Source organism: Tachysurus vachellii, chromosome 3 (assembly GCF_030014155.1).
Source record: "Tachysurus vachellii isolate PV-2020 chromosome 3, HZAU_Pvac_v1, whole genome shotgun sequence".
In the NCBI taxonomy this organism is placed as follows: domain Eukaryota; kingdom Metazoa; phylum Chordata; class Actinopteri; order Siluriformes; family Bagridae; genus Tachysurus; species Tachysurus vachellii.
The window spans coordinates 20,556,821-20,577,739 of NC_083462.1; the positions used below are offsets into that span (position 1 = coordinate 20,556,821).

Here is a 20,919-nt window from a genome sequence, read left to right on the forward strand (position 1 = left end):
TTCTTTCTAATCCTGTTGAAAGCTCTATATAAAATCGTACAACAAAGTGTCTGCCTTTATAAATTGCTGTGCCAAATGGATTTTGCTATTATGAATAGAACCCTAGAAGAACTCTATCGTGAACCCTGAAGTGTAAAGTCTTAATCTCTACCCAAATGAGATTTATTTTACAACTTGTCCTTGGTAAAGTTTTCTGTGACTTTATTTCCTACCAGATCAGCCATGTCCATGTTTTTCTCTATCCTAAAAAAATTGCAGGCACAAATTATAACATAATTTTTATTTTATTTATTTATTTTTTGCCAAACTTAGCGGTCTTCTATATAGTCTTCTATATATATAAAATTTTCTATATAGACCATTGGTGAAAAAACAATTTGACTATTGCTTTTTGCTGTATTCAGAATAGTAGCATGTCTCACTAACTTACAATATTTTAAACACTTCTTTATTTACGAAACAAAAAAGACTTTGTGTTTATTGTTTTTTCAAATTGTTGTTAGAATTTTGGTTTGCCCCAAACTGAATTAAGAGCATTTTTTTCTCTACACCAGTGCCTCTCTGACTGCTTGGAGGCCATGTTGTGAAAGGATCGTGATCATATAACCATGACCTATTTCTTCTGAGGTCATTATTTATTGCCTGAATGTGATTTTTTACACAGAGGAGACATGTAAAGACAATGTATGTCCCCTGTTAATCTAATCAAATACAATTAGGGCTTTTAAGAAAAAACAAACTGAGCAAAAAGAAAAATCATTTGAATGCACTAAAGGGTTCTTTGATTTGACCCTTTTGGGGAAACAAATCTAAAGTCAACAACAAAGGGTTTCTCTATCAGAGTAGGTTATAAGTAAGTAGGTACATTGAATCATCTAACGATACCTTGAGGAACCCTAGTTTCTAACAGCTTTAGAAAGATTAATATTTTAACTCTTAAAAATATTTCCACAGACCCTCCTAAGTACAAATTTGTTTCAGGAACATTATTTAAATATGTACAGTATTAGTTCCATTATTTACTGGAGCTACAGAGCTTTATGTTGATGCAACACAGGCAAATATCTAATAAAAAAACAGTTAATTATAAATATTATAATCATAAAAATGGTTTGTTGTGATTTCTATCACTGCTACTAAATTATAGACCCTACCTATGCTTCTTTGATTCTACTTGGAGAACCACTTTATTAAATGGTTCTTTGGTTTTGTCTTCTTCATAAAACTCTACAGTTAATGGTTTCCTTTTTATGGAAAGGTTCTACATAGAACTTTTTAAGCATGCTCTAGTCATTACGCTTTTAAAGAACCATAAAGGAGATCTTATTTTCTCAGTCTGTAGGCTTAAGTGCATTCTTTTCAAGCATGTGAAATAAATTTTGCATAATTTTTGATAAGTTTTACATTTCACCATAATGATATGTGATATGTTTGGATCGTCCATGTAACATAGTGGTGTCTCTATCCTATGTGCAAAGGGCCGGTGTGGATGAAGGTTTTCATTCCAGTCAATCAATTTAATTCCAACCAGATTAATCAGTTGATTTTGGCTTTCATTAGACTCAGGTGTGGCTTCTGTTTGGTTGAAATGAAAACCTATGCCCACACCGGCACTTTCCAGATTGGAGAGATTGGACACGGATACTAAATATGTTCCCATTTTTGCAGAAGTCTCTGGGTTTGCTAGTTGGTCTTCATTTATTGATTCAGGACAAATAACAGGACACACATAATCAAGTAAGTTCGTTGGCAGTACATTTGCTTTGAGCAGTCTTAGCCTTTGCCATCGTCAACATAGTTCTCATTTTGGCTTTCTCCACTTATAATTGAATTTGGTGTTAATTAAATTTGAATTTATGCACCGTATCTTTAAGTAGAATAGTCCTGACCATGGAGTTCAGTATTTCCTCTGAAGATGGTTTAAGCCTGTGTTTCTTAGATGAGTCTTTATAGATGTTGTACATTGAAACTCAGAAATGGAAATTAGGTCTAGGAATTTCATTAAGACACATCAAGGAAAACATTAAACCTTGTGGCGCAGGAGGAATCCAGGTACAGAATTGTAAAGTTTTTACTACTGCATACGATTCAATAAGAAAAAAAATGAAGAACGATAGCTTGAGAGAGTTTTGGCTTTACCTGTGTGTTTCATGCATTTTGATCAATATGTAATATGATCAATTTGTAAAACCAGATTCTGTTAAATTCTGAAAAACAGCTTGTTGTATTGTTGTTTACTTTCAGTTGTTAATCCCTTCAACATTTGTAAATTGAAAAGATTGAAAATGTTCATTAATACCTCAACAGTTCTTGGCAGTTGTAGACTTTGGGTGTTATGATGTATTAAGTTGGGGTTTGGTTGGCAAATTTTGCATAGACAGGTGGCTACATTTACAGTAGTATATGGGTTAGTATAGAAATAACCCCAGTCAGTTTGAATAGTTTGAATGGTTAGTCTTTTTTTTTAAAAATGCTATAAATGCATTGTATTTTAATCCCTTTTTAGATAAAAATGATAAGTCAGAGGTAAGACTTTGATTCATGTTAAATGCAGCAGACTTGACAAAGAAAATTTGAGTTCATTTTAAGTAAAGCCATGTAGGTAGGTTTTTAAATTTGCATGTCATTTTTGTTGACTAGAATATTACGTCATATCCTGGAAAACTGACATAAAATTGTACCTGATAAATGTATTGTTGCTCTTTTGTTTACTAATCTCAAACCAGGCAGTATTATTTCCTGTTTTATTTTCTGTTAAAATGCGAAATATTTGTACCCAGAAGGTAAACTTGATATAGCTTCTCATATGCTGTTGTGAAGTGATCCAGTGGTTAGAACCAGTGGTTTAAGATATCACTAAATTGTTATTTATTCATTAACTCATGCACCTGGCTTGTCTAGGTTCTTTTTTTTATAAATATTTTTAAGCACTGGGAATGTTTCTTAAATCTTCTCCATTTCGAGCCTTGTTTTTTATGAGCACTCACGTGAGTAAAATGTATTATCACTACAACCAAAGCTATCCCACTCACCGAGACAAAGAATAGTTCCCTGCTTTTCTAAACACACTTTGCTGTAGGAATATTTCAGTATTTCTTGTGTACTCAGCTTTTTTTTTTAAATTGCCAATTTAACTTGCATAACTCCTTGAATGTATATATATATATATATATATATATATATATATATATATATATATATATATATATATATATATATATATATAATGATTATTATAATTAATAAAAGACCCCATAGAGTGTGTGGATGGTATTAGAAAGGAAACCACTTGTGATTTAAAGGGAAGTGTAAATCAGGTTGTTAAATAAGTGTACATGTTGTTACAAACAAAATGCTGAAATAAGTTATGTAACTGAAACAGAAGTACGAACAGAACAACCAATAAATATTGACACATCTTATTTAAACTCATGTTTTTTTATTCTTAGATCTGTGTGTGATGCTTGATGTTTTTCTTTTAGTAGTTTTGAACCATGAAATAACAATTTTTGAAATTCTGTTAACTGTTCTTCATTAATGTACTTTAACATCTTGGTAGATTGGGACTTTATGGCTTGGGTTTGATTCATAGACAGGGAGCCAACCTACTGTAGGGGTGGGTGGGTGCAGGGTTCTTATCAGTAAGGGTTGCATCAGTAAGGGCATCTGGGGTAAAAACTTCTAAATCAAATTTGCTGATCACGTCGTCTGCTGTGGTGTCTCTTGAGAAGAGCAGTTGAAGAAAGCTTTTTCTCAACATAAATTTACAAGTAATAACATTCCCTTACATTTTTACATTGTGAAGTATTCCTGTATTACAAATCTCAAATGCCATGATACTTCTTTCTTTGGTTTTTGTTTTTATTCTCTTTTTAAAAAGATTTCTGGTAATCCTCACACCTTCACACTGTTTACCACAAACTCATATTATTATCATATATACAATATCCATCCAGTATCCATACAGTATTCATACATATATTTGTATTCAAATACTCACAGTAGGAAGATTTTATTTTTTATCTCATCTGTCTTAACACTGCCAAAATGAAGATGTGTCCAGAATATTAGAGTTTAATCAGTGAAGAAGGTTTCCAATAAGGATTTTATGTATTGATACAGTACCTTCTGACTTAAAGACAAGAAGATTTTTGACTCCATAGTTAATTAAAGTTCCTGATGGTCCAGCGGCAGGATCCCACACCACGGTAAGGGCTAAATTTCTGGATCGGAATCCAACCCAGCTACCGAAGAATTAACTCTTAAATTAACTCCAACTTACTGTTGGTCCCAAGCCCAGATAAAATGGGAGGGTTGTGTTAGGAAGGGCATTCAGTGTAAAACCTGTGCCAAAATTAAATATCCAGTTTGGATAATCTGCTGGCGCAACCCCAAACAGGGAGCAGCCAAGGGAAAACAGACAATAACTTTTAATTAACATTTAGATACTACCTATACTCTTACTTCTCAGTATTTGTCCGCTCCTACATGGGAAATGACCTACTTACTATGTCATATGGCAATCGGATGTATACTCTGAATGCCGTGATACTGAAACACTGCACAAACACTGGACGCATTTGGCCATTTTTGGGATTCCAAATGCCATTTAAAACTATAAACATCGCTCTCTCAAATGGTGCACTTTCAGCCCACAATACACTTGCCATAACTAAACTCTATGCCTAAACAATCATATTTGTCCAGGAATGATCTGGAATCCGAGTTTTCTAATGCTTTTTTTACACTACACAGTAATCAGACGACTCCTCCTGATGATCTGGAAAAAGCTCATTTTAAACTGTTATGTAAGCAAAGGTTTGGGGTTTGAACTATCGACTGTACACAGGGCAGTCATGGTTGCCCTGGTTTGTAAATATTAACCATCTTTACTGAGTTTGTGGAGAGTGGAGATGTCAAATGTCCAACTATCTCTCATGAACAGCTTCTGAACAACAAAACTGACATCATGTGAAGATAAAATACCGATAACCAATAAACTCATAATAAACTCAAACAATGATCATTAGCATGTAGATTTTATGTCTTTCATGCAGAAAAATGTAACTTTGTCTCACACAGAACTCATCCTGCAAGACAAAATGCTGACCGTTTATTTACTATTGACTTTGACACATTTTTTTGCTGTTCTTGCTTTTTTAATAAAAATAAATAATATTTGTATAACGGTATAATTGTGTCAGAGTACTGAGGATTTATTTAAATTTTTTTGGCTGTCATAATAGCAAGAAGCTTTAGTGAAATTCACTGCTTTTAGAATAAAACATCATTATTATAAAGTTTTAATAATAGTCTCTATAAAGGCTGCTTTGTTTAATGTCTGTTGTTTATTTATTTATTTTTTTCTTTATTATAAATTAATAATAATAATAATAATAATAATACATATTCATTTATAATAAATAAAAAAATATAAATAAATAAACAACAGACATTAAACAAAACAATAAAAAGAGGAATGATATAATTATTTCAATTATTTGAAAAAAAAACAAATACTGTAGAAATAAAGAACCTGAGAGTCTGTGAACATGATGTAATGATAGAGGAGCTCAGATTGTTAAGAAGGCATGAGGCTATGAGTGAGGAACAAGGCTTTAAATCTTAGTCGAATGATTTTATACTGAATCCTAGATACTCCAGATAGCCAGTGCAGCTTATGTATGACTTGAGCTGTTTTGCATGTATTGTAGTCTGATTATGGCCTTGGATCATATTCCAATAAACAGGGCATTGGACAAAGAGTTAACAAGTGTGAACAAGCTATATTGTGGAGTGATTTTTAACAATAGATCTGATGTGTGGCTCAAATATAGCATCATATGTAAATAATAAGTCATTATAGACTTTGTGTTAATAAGTTCATAGCAGCGATAATAATGCATTCATAAACTGTTAAACGTTTGTTAATGCATATGCACATGAACAGATGAACAGTTACTCATCACAGTCATTTTATATTCATATCACCATGTTTTATATGTCACTGAATCATTTTCATATGCTGCATTCTTAAATTTTGTCTATTTATCTTCCACTGGTCAATTCACCTCATTTCATTTCCCATTACTTTATTTTTGCACAGCTAATTGAATTGTACCTTCTTCGATCTCTTTTATCTTATCTATTTTTTATCTGTTTCATTTCATTTAATTTTACTTAATTGTATTGTATTTTACCCCCCCACCCAAAATAAATAAATAAATAAATAAATAAATAAAAATTAAAAATTGTAAAAAAAAAAAAAAACATTTTGCTGCATGTTGTACTGTATTTGACTGTGTATGTGACCAATATTATTTGACTTTAAGTTTTAAGTATTGTTTAAATAGAATATCTATATAAGTTGGTGTAATAAGATGTGAATTACTGATAAATTTACTGATTTTCTGGTGTGATAAATTGCTTAGAACACTACTTATACTGTAATGCCTTTATACATACTGTAACTCATACACAGAAATTGTAAATATGACAATAAAATAATGTATTATATATATAATAATTATATATAAGATATATAATATAATATAAAATAATAATATTTTCTGAATGTTGTAGACAGGGGGCACGGTGGCTTAGTGGTTAGCACATTCGCTTCACACCTCCAGGGTTGGGGTTCGATTCCCACCTCCACCTTGTGTGTGTGGAGTTTGCATGTTCTCCCTGTGCCTCGGGGGTTTCCTCCGGGTACTCCGGTTTCCTCCCCCGGTTCAAAGACATGCATGGTAGGTTGATTGGCATCTCTGGAAAAATTGTCTCTAGTGTGTGATTGCGTGAGTGAATGAGTGTGTGTGCCCTGCGATGGGTTGGGACTCCGTCAAGGGTGTATCCTGCCTTGATGCCCGATGACGCCTGAGATAGGCACAGGCTCCCTGTGACCCGAGGTAGTTCGGATAAGCGGTAGAAGATGAATGAATGAATGAATGCATGTTGTAGACACCAAGAGCTCAGAGTCATTTCTGAGTTCATTACAGAATTAAGACTAATGCCTTCCTGCCAGTCTTCAAATGTTCACTGATGAAGACCAGGGCAAAAGCTGACCAACGGAATGTCAGTTCAAAGTGTGTGATAATCTCTAAGTGGTTCTAGCCACAGCATTCTCATGGGTCACAGGCTGTCCATGCAGATCTATCTTCAGCAGAGTGCACCACCAAAGTGACAAGACTCCAACCAGGGGTAGGGCGTCAGGATGGATCAGGTAGGTCCGAAAAATAAAAGCTTTTAGACTGGGGAATGCAATATACAGTATATAAATATCACAAATACTTTACCTTCATTTAAATATCATACAGTGGTGGCTCAAGTGGTTAAGACTCTGGGTTGAGGATCGGGGTTTAAACCTCAGCACTGCCAACCTCCAGTTGTTGGGGATTGGAGCAAGATCCTTAACCCTCACTGCTCCATGGGTGAGGCATTATAGCTGACCCTGTGCTTCGATCCCAACCTCCAAAAGTTGTGATATGCACAGAAAGAACTTTACTGTGCTGTAATGTATATGTGACAAAATAAATAAAGGCTTCAATGTGAAACCTTTTTTTACTGAGTGTGTTACAGTATCATCTGTTCTTATAAATCAGAGTTTTTTTCCTTTGTTTTTATTACAGACAAATTTACTTGGTAGGTTTTATTGGCTGAGTTATAACAACAAAGAAAGATTTGGATCACGTATAATGAATAAGAAGAAAAGGAAAGTAGAGAATATCTTCTCATTACTATTATCTGTACAGTATATTTGGCATTTCTTTAGCAGAATCCTTCCTTCTTACCCAGATAGCCTTTAGATGAAGCATCCACTCATGCTCAGGGCATACAATGGACCACACGCTGCAGCAAATCTCTGTCCTCCTAAATAATTTAGTATGACAGCCACTGCAGTGTGTCATGTGACCTTAAGCATGCAAACTGGTTCCTGCTTTCTCCAGCAACCCAGTACCACACTGGATGATTCACACTGAGTAAAATATTCTTCTTATTACATTTCCAGCTGTATTTTTTATTCTACTATGCTGTTATGCGGAAACGGAGGTGGAAGCCGAAGTAGCAGCAAACAAAGTTTAATCGGAAACAAACTAGGCAGAGCAAACACAAATACCTGCAGCAAACACAGGAATAATCCGGTGGTGCGCTCGGAGGGCGCGGCCCACAATGTCCGAAACTGACGAGAGGCAGTCCGTGAGAGAAAGTGAAGGTGCGCGTTTAGGAGAAGCGCGGCACTGGGCTGGAATCGTGGGTAAGTAATCCACTCAGCGTAAGTCCGGAAGCAATACCGATAATAAAGGACGGAGAGAGTGTGTGACATGAGTGTATTTATAGGCGGTGAAATGAGTGTGTAGATGAGTGTCAGGTGTGTGTGGTTAGTATGCTGGCGAGGAGCTCCTAGTGGGCGGGGCGCGCACAGGAGACGTAGCAGGGTGCTCCCTGACACCACCCCCTCTCCCAGGGGTGGCACCCGACACCCCAATGCCGCGACAAGGCCTGCCCCTGGCACGGGGTGACGGGCGGCCAGGGTGCGCGGCGTGGAAGTCCGCCAGCAGCGCAGGGTCCAGCACGTCCTGATGGGCCACCCAGGCACGCTCCTCCGGGCCGTACCCCTCCCAGTCCACCAGGTATTCGAGGCGACCCCAGCGCCGACGGGAGTCCAAGATGTCATGAACCGCATAAACCCCGGGCTGGTCTACGACGTCCGGCTGGGCGGGCACCGCGGGGTCACCTGGGGGGAGAGACACCGGCGAAACACAGGGCTTGAGTAAAGACACATGAAAGGTGGGGTGAATGCGGTACCTGGGTGGCAGCTCCAGCCGGTACACCACGTCGCTGATCTGACCGGCCACCTTGAATGGCCCGATGAACCGAGGGCTCAGCTTGCGACAGGGTAACCTGAGGTCCCTCGTGGACAGCCACACCAGATCCCCTGGATGAGCCCACGCCGACAGGGGGTGGGGACGTAGACACATCCCTCAGGGCAGCCCTCTGGAGCGGGCTCCTGGCAAGTGGCCGCCCGGATCTCCTGGTCGAGGTCCCAGAGGATAGGACCCAGAATGAGTGCAGGGGGAGGGATGGGTTCTGGGTCACTGGGCTCCTCGTGTCTGAACATCCGGGAGAGGGCATCGGCCTTGCCGTTTTGTGCTCTGGCCCGGTATGTGATGTGGAAGAGGAACCGGGTGAAAAAGAGGGCCCAGCGAGCCTGTCTGGGATTGAGCCTCCGGGCCTCCCGCAGGTACTGCAGGTTCTTGTGTTCTGTGACCACCGTAAACGGGTGCTCGGCCCCCTCCAGCCAGTGTCTCCACTCCTCTAGGGCCAGTTTGATGGCCAGGAGCTCCTGGTTACCGATGTCGTAGTTCCGTTCAGCGGCGGAAAGCTTGTGAGAGTAGAAGGCGCAGGGGTGTAGCCGTCGAGGGGTTCCTGACCACTGCGAGAGAGTGGCGCCGACGCGGGTCGAGGATGCATCCACCTCCACCACAAATGGCTTTCGTGGATCCGGATGGCGCAGCACGGGAGCCTGACAGAAGCGCTGTCGGAGCTCAAAAAAGGCCTCCTGGGCCTCTGGGGTCCATCTCAGGGTCTTCACCTTCCCCTGGAGAAGAGACATGAGGGGAGCGGTGACTTGGCTGTACCCCTTGATGAACCGGTGGTAGAAGTTGGCGAAGCCCAGGAATCGCTGGAGCTCCTTGATGGACTCAGGGACCGGCCAGTCCCTTGCGGCTTTCACCTTCCCCTCATCCATCTGTATGCCCTCTGCACTGATGACGTACGCCAGGAAGTGGATCTTAGAGCGGTGGAATTCGCATTTGGAGCTGTTGAGGTATAGCCGGTGGGAGCGCGGTACCTCCAGGACGACACGAACGTACCTCCGGTGCTCCTCCAGGTTCCTTGAGTAGATAAGGATGTCATCAATGTATACCATGACGTACCTCTGGAGGTATGGCCGAAACACCTCATTCATGAAGCCCTGGAAGACTGCTGGAGAGATGGAGAGCCTGTACGGCATGACCCGGTACTGGTAGTGGCCTGCCGGCGTGATGAAGGCGGTCTTCCACTCGTCTCCCTTTCTGATACGCATCAGGTTGTATGCGCTGCGGAGGTCGAGCTTTGTGAACACCCTCGCCTCCCTTAGGTCCTCCAGTGCAGATGGCACCAGCGGGAGGGGGTAAGGGAGAGGAATGACCTGAGTGTTCAGCTGCCTGTAGTCGATACAGGGACGAAGCCCGCCGTCCTTCTTTCCTACAAAAAAGAAGCTGGAGGCAGCCGGGGAGGAGGAGTGTGTGATAAACCCCTGGTGGAGTGCCTGCTGGATATATTCCTCCATTGCATGTTGTTCGGGTGCCGACAGGGGATACACCCGACCCTTGGGCAACTTAGAGTTAGGAACCAGGTCGATGCTGCAGTCCCAGGGCCAGTGAGGGGGGAGGCAAGTGGCTGCCCGTGAGCAAAACACGTCCTGGAACTCCTGGTAGCACTCTGGGACCTGTAACCGTGAGGGGGCTGTGGCTTCCTCCACCCGAGTGGCCCCCACAGTGGCCCTGTGGTTTCTGGATGGCAGCTGGGTGAGGCAGTGCTCCTTACAGTGAGGGTTCCACTCAAGGATGTCGCAGGGGTCCCAGGAACACCTCGGGGCGTGTTGTTGTAGCCACGGCCTCCCTTGGTTCACGCTGACCGTGGAGCTCTCCAGCACCAAGAATCGGATCTCCTCCTGATGAAACAATCCCACCTGCAGCGTGATGATCGGTGCGCAGTGCTTCACCCAACTTCGGCCCAGTGGACGCCCCTGGATGGTTTGGACCACCAGGTCCTGGGCGCTCCTCTCTCTGGGGAGCCGTACACGGTCGAGGCAGGCCTGAGAGATGAAGTTCCCTGCTGAGCCGGAGTCGACTAGAGCGCACACGGAGATAGAGAGAGCGGGGGTTATGAAGGTTGTGGTGAGTTTGGATAGAGGCGAGATGTCGGCTGGGAGCTTGACTGTACTCACCGACGGACGTGAAGGACGAGCGGGGCATCTCGAGAGGGAGTGGCCTGGCCTCCTGCAATACCGGCATCTTCCAGCTGTCCGGCGGCCATTCCTCTCCCTACGGGACAACCTCTGTGAACCCAGCTGCATCAGTTCCGGATCAGGGGAGGAGGCGAGACTCGAAGCGCCGGTGACCTGAGGAGGGGTGTGAGGACACGCTGCCAGTCGTTGTGAGAGCCCAATGGACCTCCGTATGAACTCCTCCAGCCCCACAGAGTCATCGTGTACCGCCATCGCCTGTTGGATCTCCGGTGCTAGATCCCGCTGATACACGCCGAGTAGTGCCGTCTCGTTCCAGCTAATGGAGGCAGCCAGGGTGCGGTGATACAGTCCCGCCCCTGACGTATTCTGAGTAGCTGGTTGGCCGCGGAGAGGGTCCCGGAAGCAGCGGAGAGGGTCCCGGAAGCGGCGCAGAACACCTCCCTGAAGTGCTCGGTGAACGTTATGCGGCTGGCAGCCTCCAACAGCGACTGCGCCCATGCCAGCGCTCTCCTGGAGAGGAGGGAGATGATAAACGGCACCTTCGCACGTTCGGTAGGAAACCGCGGCGGGTGCATCTCAACATACAGGCTGACCTGGAGCAGGAATCCGCGGCATTCAACGAGAAGGTGGCTGGAAGCGCCATCGAACTGCCGGTGGGCGCGGGCGGGTTCTGGTGAGCAGCGGCGGACGAGAAAGCGGTTCAGAGGGCGGAGATGACATCCCGAACCGTGTCGGAAGAGGGGCTTGGTTGCGTTTGCATAGCGTTTTTATTTATTTATTTATTTATATATTTATTTATTATTTCGTGTGTTCCTTTCGGGGGTCCTTTATTCTGTTATGCGGAAACGGAGGCGGAAGCCGAAGTAACAGCAAACAAAGTTTAATCAGAAACAAACTAGGCAGAGTAAACACAAATACCTGCAGCAAGGTAGGAGCTCCTAGTGGAGGAGCTACTCGAGGAGCTCCTAGTGGGTGGGGTGTGCACGGGAGACGTAGCAGGGTGCTCCCTGACATATGCTGTACAGTCTCTCTTTTCACTCATCTAAAGCTCAGTGAAACATCTTCACACAGTCAGCCTGATACTGAACTACTGTACATTTAACTCTAGGGACTTTCTGGTCTACCCGAGACTGTGTCACAGTCACATCATCTACTCAAAGCAGCAGTTTGTAGAAATGGGTATGGTGTAAATCAGACAATCTAAACTGGAGAGGAAGCAGGAAGGCTGGTGAAAAGGAGACTCATCAGCTTGATTGAGAGAGTGCTGGGAGCATTGAATTCAATACAATTTATTTGTATTTTGCTTTTAACCCTTGACATTGTCTCAAAGCAGCTTTTCAGAAGCATAGAAACAGAATAAAAATTGTAAAGTTTGAAATTAATAATTAATTTTTCTATAACATTTATCTCTACTGATCAAACCTGTGGTGATGGTGGTGAGAAAAAACTCCCTGAGATGATATAAGGAAGAAACCTTGAGAGGAACCAGACTCATAAAGGAACCTCATCCTCATTTGGGTGACACTGGACAGTAAATAATGTAAATTTAAATAATGTCCTTTCTACAACATTTTGTAGTTGAATGGAATTGTGCAACCAAGAGCTCCTGAAAAACTAGTAGGTCAGTGAAATTTCTGAGTTCATTACAACACTAACTCCTTCGTGCCAAAGTCTTCAAAGTCTTCAAGACCGGAGCACAAAGCTGACAGACACAATGGCAATTCAAAGACTGAGTTATAGTCTCTTAGTAATTCTGTCCAAAGCAATCCCATGGGTCATGGGCTGTCCATGAAAACCTATCCCAGCAGAGTTCACCATCAAGTGAGGAGTCTCCAACCAGGGTTAGGGTGTTAGGATGGATCAGGTAGGACCGGAAATATGAAGCAGTCACAGTGGAACTCAAAACACTGAGAGCTTGGGAGTGCCATGTATAGCTCGAGAGAGATAAACAGAGAGAGAGAGAGAGAGAGAGAGAGATTAGGTTCAAAGTGCAGTTTACTATTTCAAGTGTGAAAAGCTCTATTGACTGAACTTGGAAACTAACAATGTAATACCGTATATTTTTTTAAAATAATATTTTGGAATATTTTTGAGTATATTAAACAGTCTATACCTATCTACCACCTAGTGAAATTAACATTGTACCATCAACCAGAACTCAAATTTGCTGATGTGTGTAGTGCAGCAGCTGGAAGGATTTGGAACAAGTAGCTCAGGCTATTATTAAAGCATTAAAGTTTAAGTTTAAAAATACACACCAAATAAAAAATTCTTTGGTGGTTGAACGTTTTCTCTACACAACTGCTAAAATCTTTGTAGTCTAGGTGCTTGTATTACTGATTTGTCCCTTGCTGTATCTTTTGCTCTAATTCAGTCCTTGTGTTGACCCACATATACACATTCATCAGCTGATGTCCTGATTGCACTGCTTAAAAAACTGAGGACCAAAGTCACACACCACAGCTAAGAGTATATTTATTTTAGCTAGAGAATATGTAGATAGAGAATTTATCCTAAAAATAGTTGACTATTTTTATACCACTTACAGTATAAAGGATATGGGCTGAGAGGCAGAGTTTAAATAAATTAGAGCAATGCTCTCTTAAAATGAAATCATCTGCTTCGTTTTCTGCTCAGTAAGTCAGCGTATTTAATTGAGTTAAAACAGGAGGCGAAGAAACAGCTGAGAAATTCTCTGGAATGAAATGTGGTAGAAAATGCTGAAAATAAGCTGACTAGACAAAGTAGTGGAAAAGGAGTCATATAAAGTATAAGGTGAAACTCCAGAGTGAAACAGACACATGATATATATTTAATGTTTGATATACACACCAGCCAATTAGGAACACCTGATCATCCATGCAACAACCTAGTCAGCTAATTGTGTAGGAGCAGAGCAGCAGGTAATGTTCACATCAAACATTCTCAAACCAGTCTAGCTGTTTTCCTGAGTGCTCTCTATGGGCCTTTTTACACCTGGTCACTTCATGTGTTTTCTCTAACCCGATAGCTATCTGATTTGTTAAAACTGTTCCATTTACATTAGGCCACATAGATGCGTCTTGGCGAATCGGATATCGATCCGATCTTTCTACTCTTGCCCAAAATGCAAATATATTTTACCTCATTTCCGGGGTAATTGAAATGGAACACGCTTTGTTTTCAGAATGCAATCAAAAAGAAGACGAAAAAACTTGTTACGACAGTTATGCTACAAAAAACAGCATTTACTGTTTGCTGCATTTTCGCTGGTGGCAGCAGTGCATTTTAAGACCCGAAGAGACACCTGGGTGAAGGATCACTTCCGTTTGGGAGGAGTATAATGCTGACGTATGTGGCTTGAACAACCACATTCATTTACACCTGTCCAGTTTCATCTGAAATGCGTCCCAGTCCACCTCCTGAAGGATTTATATCCGTATCAAAAAGGTTTCGGAGGACGTCTAGACCTGGTCTTTTTACGATTGGATAACTATTCGATCACAGAAAACGCATGAAGTGACCAGGTGTAAAAAGCCTCTAATCAACAAGGTGTCACTCAAGGTTTTTTTTTTGTGCTCCATTCTTGGTAAACTCTAAACATTTTTTTTGTCTTGCAGATTTCTGATATGCTCACCAGCTCATCTAGCACCAACAAGCATGCCATGATTAGGATTGCAGAGATCACATGTTCCCTTATTTTTGATATTTGATATGAATGTTGACCTTTGTCATGTTCCACTGCTGTCTGATTGGCTGATTAGATTGCTGAACGTGCGAGATTATAATTACATTATTATGTATAATATAAGCACACTACAATGATGTTCCAACAGTCAACAGTTTTTTTTATACATTTTATTGAAACAAACTTCTTTACATTGAAACAAACCTTTTTACATTGCCATAGCATGACCATGACAAAATTATAGTGATACATTTTATATTCTCAGTCCTATTAAGTCATCATTTCTTTATTGAGTTACAGAAGACCAATCTTAAGCGACTCTAAATCAAGCCATGTTTTAAAATATTTCAATATTTCAATATATTAAACACATCCAATTCATGGAAAAAAAAAACATCAGGGCAACACAATTATTATATATTATAAATTGGGGAAAATGCTGAATTCTGATATTGATGTTTCAATCCAAAATGTGCCAACATGCCTTTAAATAGATAAATCTACAGCAAAATAGTTATCATGCAAAGAAAAAAAAGCTCAAGCTGCAAATATTAAATGTTATCCCTGTTAAATGAAATGAAATCCTGAGTATCCACTAGTCAATGATAGCATTGCTTACTATATAACAAAATAAAAAACAAAATGACAATTATTGTACATATGGAAAAAAAATTGTATATTAAAAATAGATATACTCAGAAGTTAAATAATTTGGCTAAAAACCTGTTTTTCACTGATACTTCAGTTAATTCAGACAATCATGGCTGGAATTCCTAAAGCTCAGCCATCATCTGGAGAGCTCAGAAGGAGAAACCAGCACACAGCAGTAAGATTATTCCTGTGGCCTACTTTCCTCCTCTCAGTCATTCTGTTACAGCACACTGGCCCAGTGATTATCAAAACTTCCATGTACGTTTACATTCTACATTAGTGCTGCTGTTTCCATATTATATGAAGGCAAACAATCGCACATGATTACAGCTTTTTGTTCCTTATCCATCCATCCTTCCACCCATCTATCCATCCATCCACCCATCCATCCATCCATCCATCCATCCATCCACCAAACCATCCACTCATCCATCCATCTACCAATCCATCCATCCATCCATCCATCCATCCATCTACCAATCCATCCATCCATCCATCCATCCACCCTTCCATCCATCCATCCATCTGTCCATCCACATGATAATGAAACTTTAACATGCAAGCTGATATTCTGAGTTCAGTGACCCCCTTGTATACAGACAGAAGGTCAATTCTTGAATAAGACAATAAAAGAAATCAAGTCAAAATTTACTCCTGATTTTTTTTTAGACCTTGCACATGGTGGAAGTGTGACAGTTCCAGGAGTGTGACAGTGCTGATAGAAACATTGAGCTAACACCAGGCCACTCTATTGGTCATAGAAACAATTCAAAGCAGCTTCTGCTAAACATTTTCTTATTTAAGAAGGTGTTATGTAAGACAGGTTCTTCAAAACAATCACGATAAATGTGATCAGTGGACCTTAAATGATATATTCTAGTATATGATTATATATAAGTTAATTTTCTTATGAATCCTCTAGTCATAGTGCATTATAAATTTATTAATTAGGTGTTCAATTGCAAACTTTAAAGTGGGCCTTTATATATAATATATTATTATTAAATGCAGGGAGATGTTTTTACCTGTATTTTTGAGTCAAACTAACATATATAACTACCCTATATGAATATAATAGTTAAATAATAAATATTGACTTTTTCATTTGCAGTTTTTGTGCTTTTAACAGCATATGATTAGAGGAGAAACATTTCCTCTTTTCTACGAACACAAACAGGCTTCCAGGTCATGTGATATAGAAACATACTACAGAAAGACAGATATTTAAAAAAAAATGCAGATAGTGTTACTCTGTAAATTCTTAAGCATACTGCGAATACAGAGACTTTTAACAATTTGAAAACACCCAACTTACAATTCCGTTTTTGCCAGGCTAAGGTTGCATCTGTAATGAATGTTACGGACGCTACGTGACACATATACAATATGCTTACAATGCACTATGAATACTAGATGCCTATAAATGTTTAACAATGACACATACTGTACTGTAGTTACTTTACATTTCCATTACTGTATATACTTTATATTTTCATTAAAATCAGACTTATAATCCTCAGTTTTTTGTAACTATACATTTTTGTCCTTGATCATTTTCATGTTCAATGAATTCAATGTTCGTGACTGATTTATACCTGAAGAATAAACTGAGACTTTGCAGGGGTAAAACATGTGTATGTGTGAATTTCTTCTGATTTTACTCAACAATTTTACTTGTCTATTTTTATTTTAATAAATGTTACCTGCAGTAATATGACAGCTTTTACAGGCACGTGTTACAATGATACAAAGGAAATGACCTGTGGCAAGAGATATCTCCATTGCATACAGGTGAATCTTTTTCAGGCCAAGCAGTAACAAATCTACTATGCCATTCTAATACACTGCTGTAACTGCCTATGTAAATAAATATTTATTGAGCAAATCATTGATTGTATATTTTCAAGTCTAGATGTTATCCTCTGTAATATAGTCTTATGTTGACTATTAAAACAAGGTTTCTTCAAAACGTCCACACATGTACTGTAAACAGACCTGGAGCCAGTTTCCCAAAAGCATTGAAAATTTAAGATCGTTTTAACTGGTAGACAGAGTTGGATGGGATGCTCGCTCTACCATTCATGCTGTGTTGATGCTTTCTGGAAACTCAGCATTGAATGTAACTGAAAAAAATTACTCTTAAGCGTTATATGCAATGTAAATGTATATATTATACCATGTGATTCTTAATGCATCTGTATTTTTGTGTACAATATTGTCGTGTAAACACTGCTTCAACTTTGCCATAAATAATTTCTTTACCTGTCCCTGGATTAACTGATATGGCCGTTTACAAAGGAATAGTTTATTGGCTCCAAAACCCATAAGACAATAATAATTTTTAAAAAAGACTCTCAGGTGTTTAGTGTTGGTTAGAATTACGTTCAAAGTTTGATAAAGAGACTAGCACCATGTGAGAGCATCAGCAGCAGCTTTCATAAAGAATTTCACAAAAATCAGCCTTTCGGAGTTACTGCCCTGCTGGCCGGGCTTTCTGCTCGAGCACGTTGGCTCTCTGCTCCATCATGGCTCTCATCATGGCCGGGTTAATAGCAGGAGTCGTAGCTTGAGATAACGGACGTAGTGGATATTGGCTGGCTTTTCCACCCACTAGTACACACTGGAAGTAAGGGATCTTGCCTGTGAAGAAGGGAGAAAGTGTGTGTGTGTGTGTGTGAGTGAGTGAGTGAGTGAGTGAGTGAGTGAGTGAGAGAGAGAGAGAGAGAGAGAGAGAGGTAGGGTGCAATAGTTGGATTGATTTTGTATAGCATCATTTAATTTATTTCAAGTTCATTTTCACTGGTTAGTGATCGTTGACATTCAAGTGGTTTTATTGTCTACAGTCTCTTTTTGCAAAAATCAGTGGCTCAAATCTAAAGGCTCAAGACTATGACAATCTTTACCTGGGGAAAGTTACTCATATTTGGTTACAATCAATTTTACAATTTTTTACAATCAATTTTAAGGCTCTTCATTCAAATCATGCAAATAAGCTTTGAGGTTGACATATTTTAAGAAGTATAAGAAACCGGATTTGACATTTTCAACATTTTCACACATTTTTCAAGCACTTTTCTTTAACCACAAAGGTAGGATAGGTAAGAAACGTTATTTATGCATACAGTTTCATGAAGCCCAAATATATTATTAATACAACAAGGTCATGATATTGCTTCATGTGCATAGGATTAAGATTAATTTATTATTTATTTTATTATTATTTTAATTCTTTCCCCATTAGTAAGAGTGACTCTAAGCACTCATTGGTGTCTGTGAGTTAATGTATGCAGCAGGAGAGACAATGAGAGGAAATAAAACTTTTTTTTAAGGGAATTGCCAAATGGCAAATTTGGGAGTAAATTGGTAACTTTTTCTCCAGTAAAAAAAATGAGAGGAGATATTTTTAAAGAAAAAAGAAGAATTATGAAATATAATAGAGGTTGCTATTGGAATTTTTGCTTACCCATCTTTTTCCCTTCTGTAACATTTTCTTCAACTTTGGATTCTTCTAATTAACACAAAAAGGGAGCAATGAAAACATGTTAGATCTATAAACCCAATACACACCCAATCAGAGCAGTTATTAACCCACACTGAGTTCAGTTAAAGCTATATGTGAATCTGATGGAATATGGTGAAATGTTTGTGAACACCAGAATACCACACCCTTATGTAGCTCTTCCAGAAAAAACTCTGTTGCCACATGTTAAAAAACACACTTGCATTTCCCTTCACTGGAACTTACAAGTACAAACCTGTTCCAGCCTGACAGTGCCCCTGTGCCCAAAGCAAGCACAATGATGTCATGGATTAGGAAATTTTGGAGTGGAAGAACTCTAGTGGACTTTGACTTAATCCCAAACACCAACTACACACCAGGCTTCCTCACAATCCATCACTTCCTGATCTCACTAATGCTCTTATAACTGAATGAACACAAATCCCCACTGCCCCTCTCCAACATCTAGTGGAAAGCCTTCCCAGAATATTGGAGGTTATGACAGCAGGAAAAGGGGAATAAATCTGGAGTGGGGTGCTCAGAAAGTACAAAAAAGGATGTGATGGTCAGGTGTCCCAAAATTGTTGGCTATGTAATGTATTTTGCCCAACATGGTCTTTAACGTGCAAATTATAACTATTAGAACTACTAGCATAGTATGAAAATATACAAAGTTTGTGGTTATAATAGAGGTCCAACACATCCACACATTCAAATTTGTAGAAATGTCTTCTGAGATCAAGTTAATCTGGCCTTGATGGAACAACAAATCCATGTATACAGTATCTATTTATACACACCAGACCAAGGGCCAAATTCAGAAGCACACTAAATTATAATAGTGATATTTAGACACTATGGAGACTATGTTGAGCACGATTATGACAAAGAGCTTTAAGGACAACACAGGGGAAAGAATCCTGAAATGTTAATCTTGGAAGAGGTAGATTAATAAAGTCCTGGAAGATAAGAATTAAAGATAATTGTGTGGCAGCTTCGGAAAACAGCAGGTAAATATTTGGCATTAATTTTGTTTGTTTTGCTACTTCCTGAACTACATTTTATGCACGTAAACTACAAGCTAGTATCTAGCAATTAAAAGCCTGAATCCTCCAGAAAGAGAAAGATTTAATACTGTCTGAAGCAGTGTTGTAATGTAACGGAGTACAAATACTTTGTTACTGTACTTAAGTAGAAATTTCACGTATCTGTACTTTACTTCGCTATTGAAATTTATGTCAACTTTCACTTTTACTCCACTACATTTCCTAGATAAAATGTATACTTTTATATTTCCACTAAGCATCTTCGTTACTCGTTACTACAAAATAAAATCAAGTCAAGTCAAGTTTATTTATAAAGCACTTTCTTTTTAAACAAGAAGTGTTTGTCAAAGTGCTGTACATACAGAAAGAACACATGGTTTATTAATACAAACACACCAATAAAAGAAAAATACTTAAGACACAATAAAACAATAAAAGAAAGCAAGCAGCTCTCACAAAATCAGAAGAAATGTGTGCAAATGCAATAAGGGAGGTTTGGCAAATCACTGCTCCTAGATTGCATTACACTCCGCACGCACTATTTCAGCGTAATGTTGCCAAAGGAGGAGGAAGCACAACTGAAACCGCCATGGAAGCACCTACTAGAGGACCTCCCGTTATCGTAGACGACCACCCCGACGATAGTGAACTCGGTGAACAGAGTGAAGATGATAACATTATACACTGAAGTTCATACAAAAGTGAAATTTCTGTTTCTGTTTTTTCTTTCTCTAAAAATATGCTGTTTGTTCTTTGAACTTAAGAGAATTGTGCCTGAAAAGTCCTGGAAAAGACTGTGATTTTGATTTGATGAGTGAGATTAAGAAGATATGGGAACCCTGAATATGCTTTATGCTTTACTATAAGAAAGCCACAATAAAGTTCACAATCAAAGTTCTAACCGCTTGCTTTTTTTTTACTTCAAATAATTAAGTACATTAAATATCAGAAAATTACTTTTGATATCTAAGAACAATATACATCAGATACTTTAAGAGTTTTACTTGAGTAATATTCTAAAAGGTAACTTTCACTTCTACCAAAG

The 20,919-nt window shown here is 39.5% G+C and overlaps 1 protein-coding gene across 8 annotated transcripts in view; it reads right to left on the reverse strand.

Moving 5' to 3' along the window:
• Window positions 1-14,887: 14,887 nt before the first annotated feature.
• Window positions 14,888-20,919, reverse strand: part of trdn (triadin) — a 65,595-nt gene continuing 59,563 nt past the window's right edge. For all 8 annotated transcript variants that reach the window (XM_060866228.1, XM_060866225.1, XM_060866224.1 and 5 more), the window contains 2 exons: window positions 18,793-18,837; window positions 14,888-17,969 (listed from right to left, as the gene is read on the reverse strand). In XM_060866228.1, coding sequence (XP_060722211.1) covers window positions 17,800-17,969; window positions 18,793-18,837 — 215 coding nt within the window. In that variant the 3' untranslated portion in view covers window positions 14,888-17,799. The remainder of the gene's footprint in view (window positions 17,970-18,792; window positions 18,838-20,919) is intronic.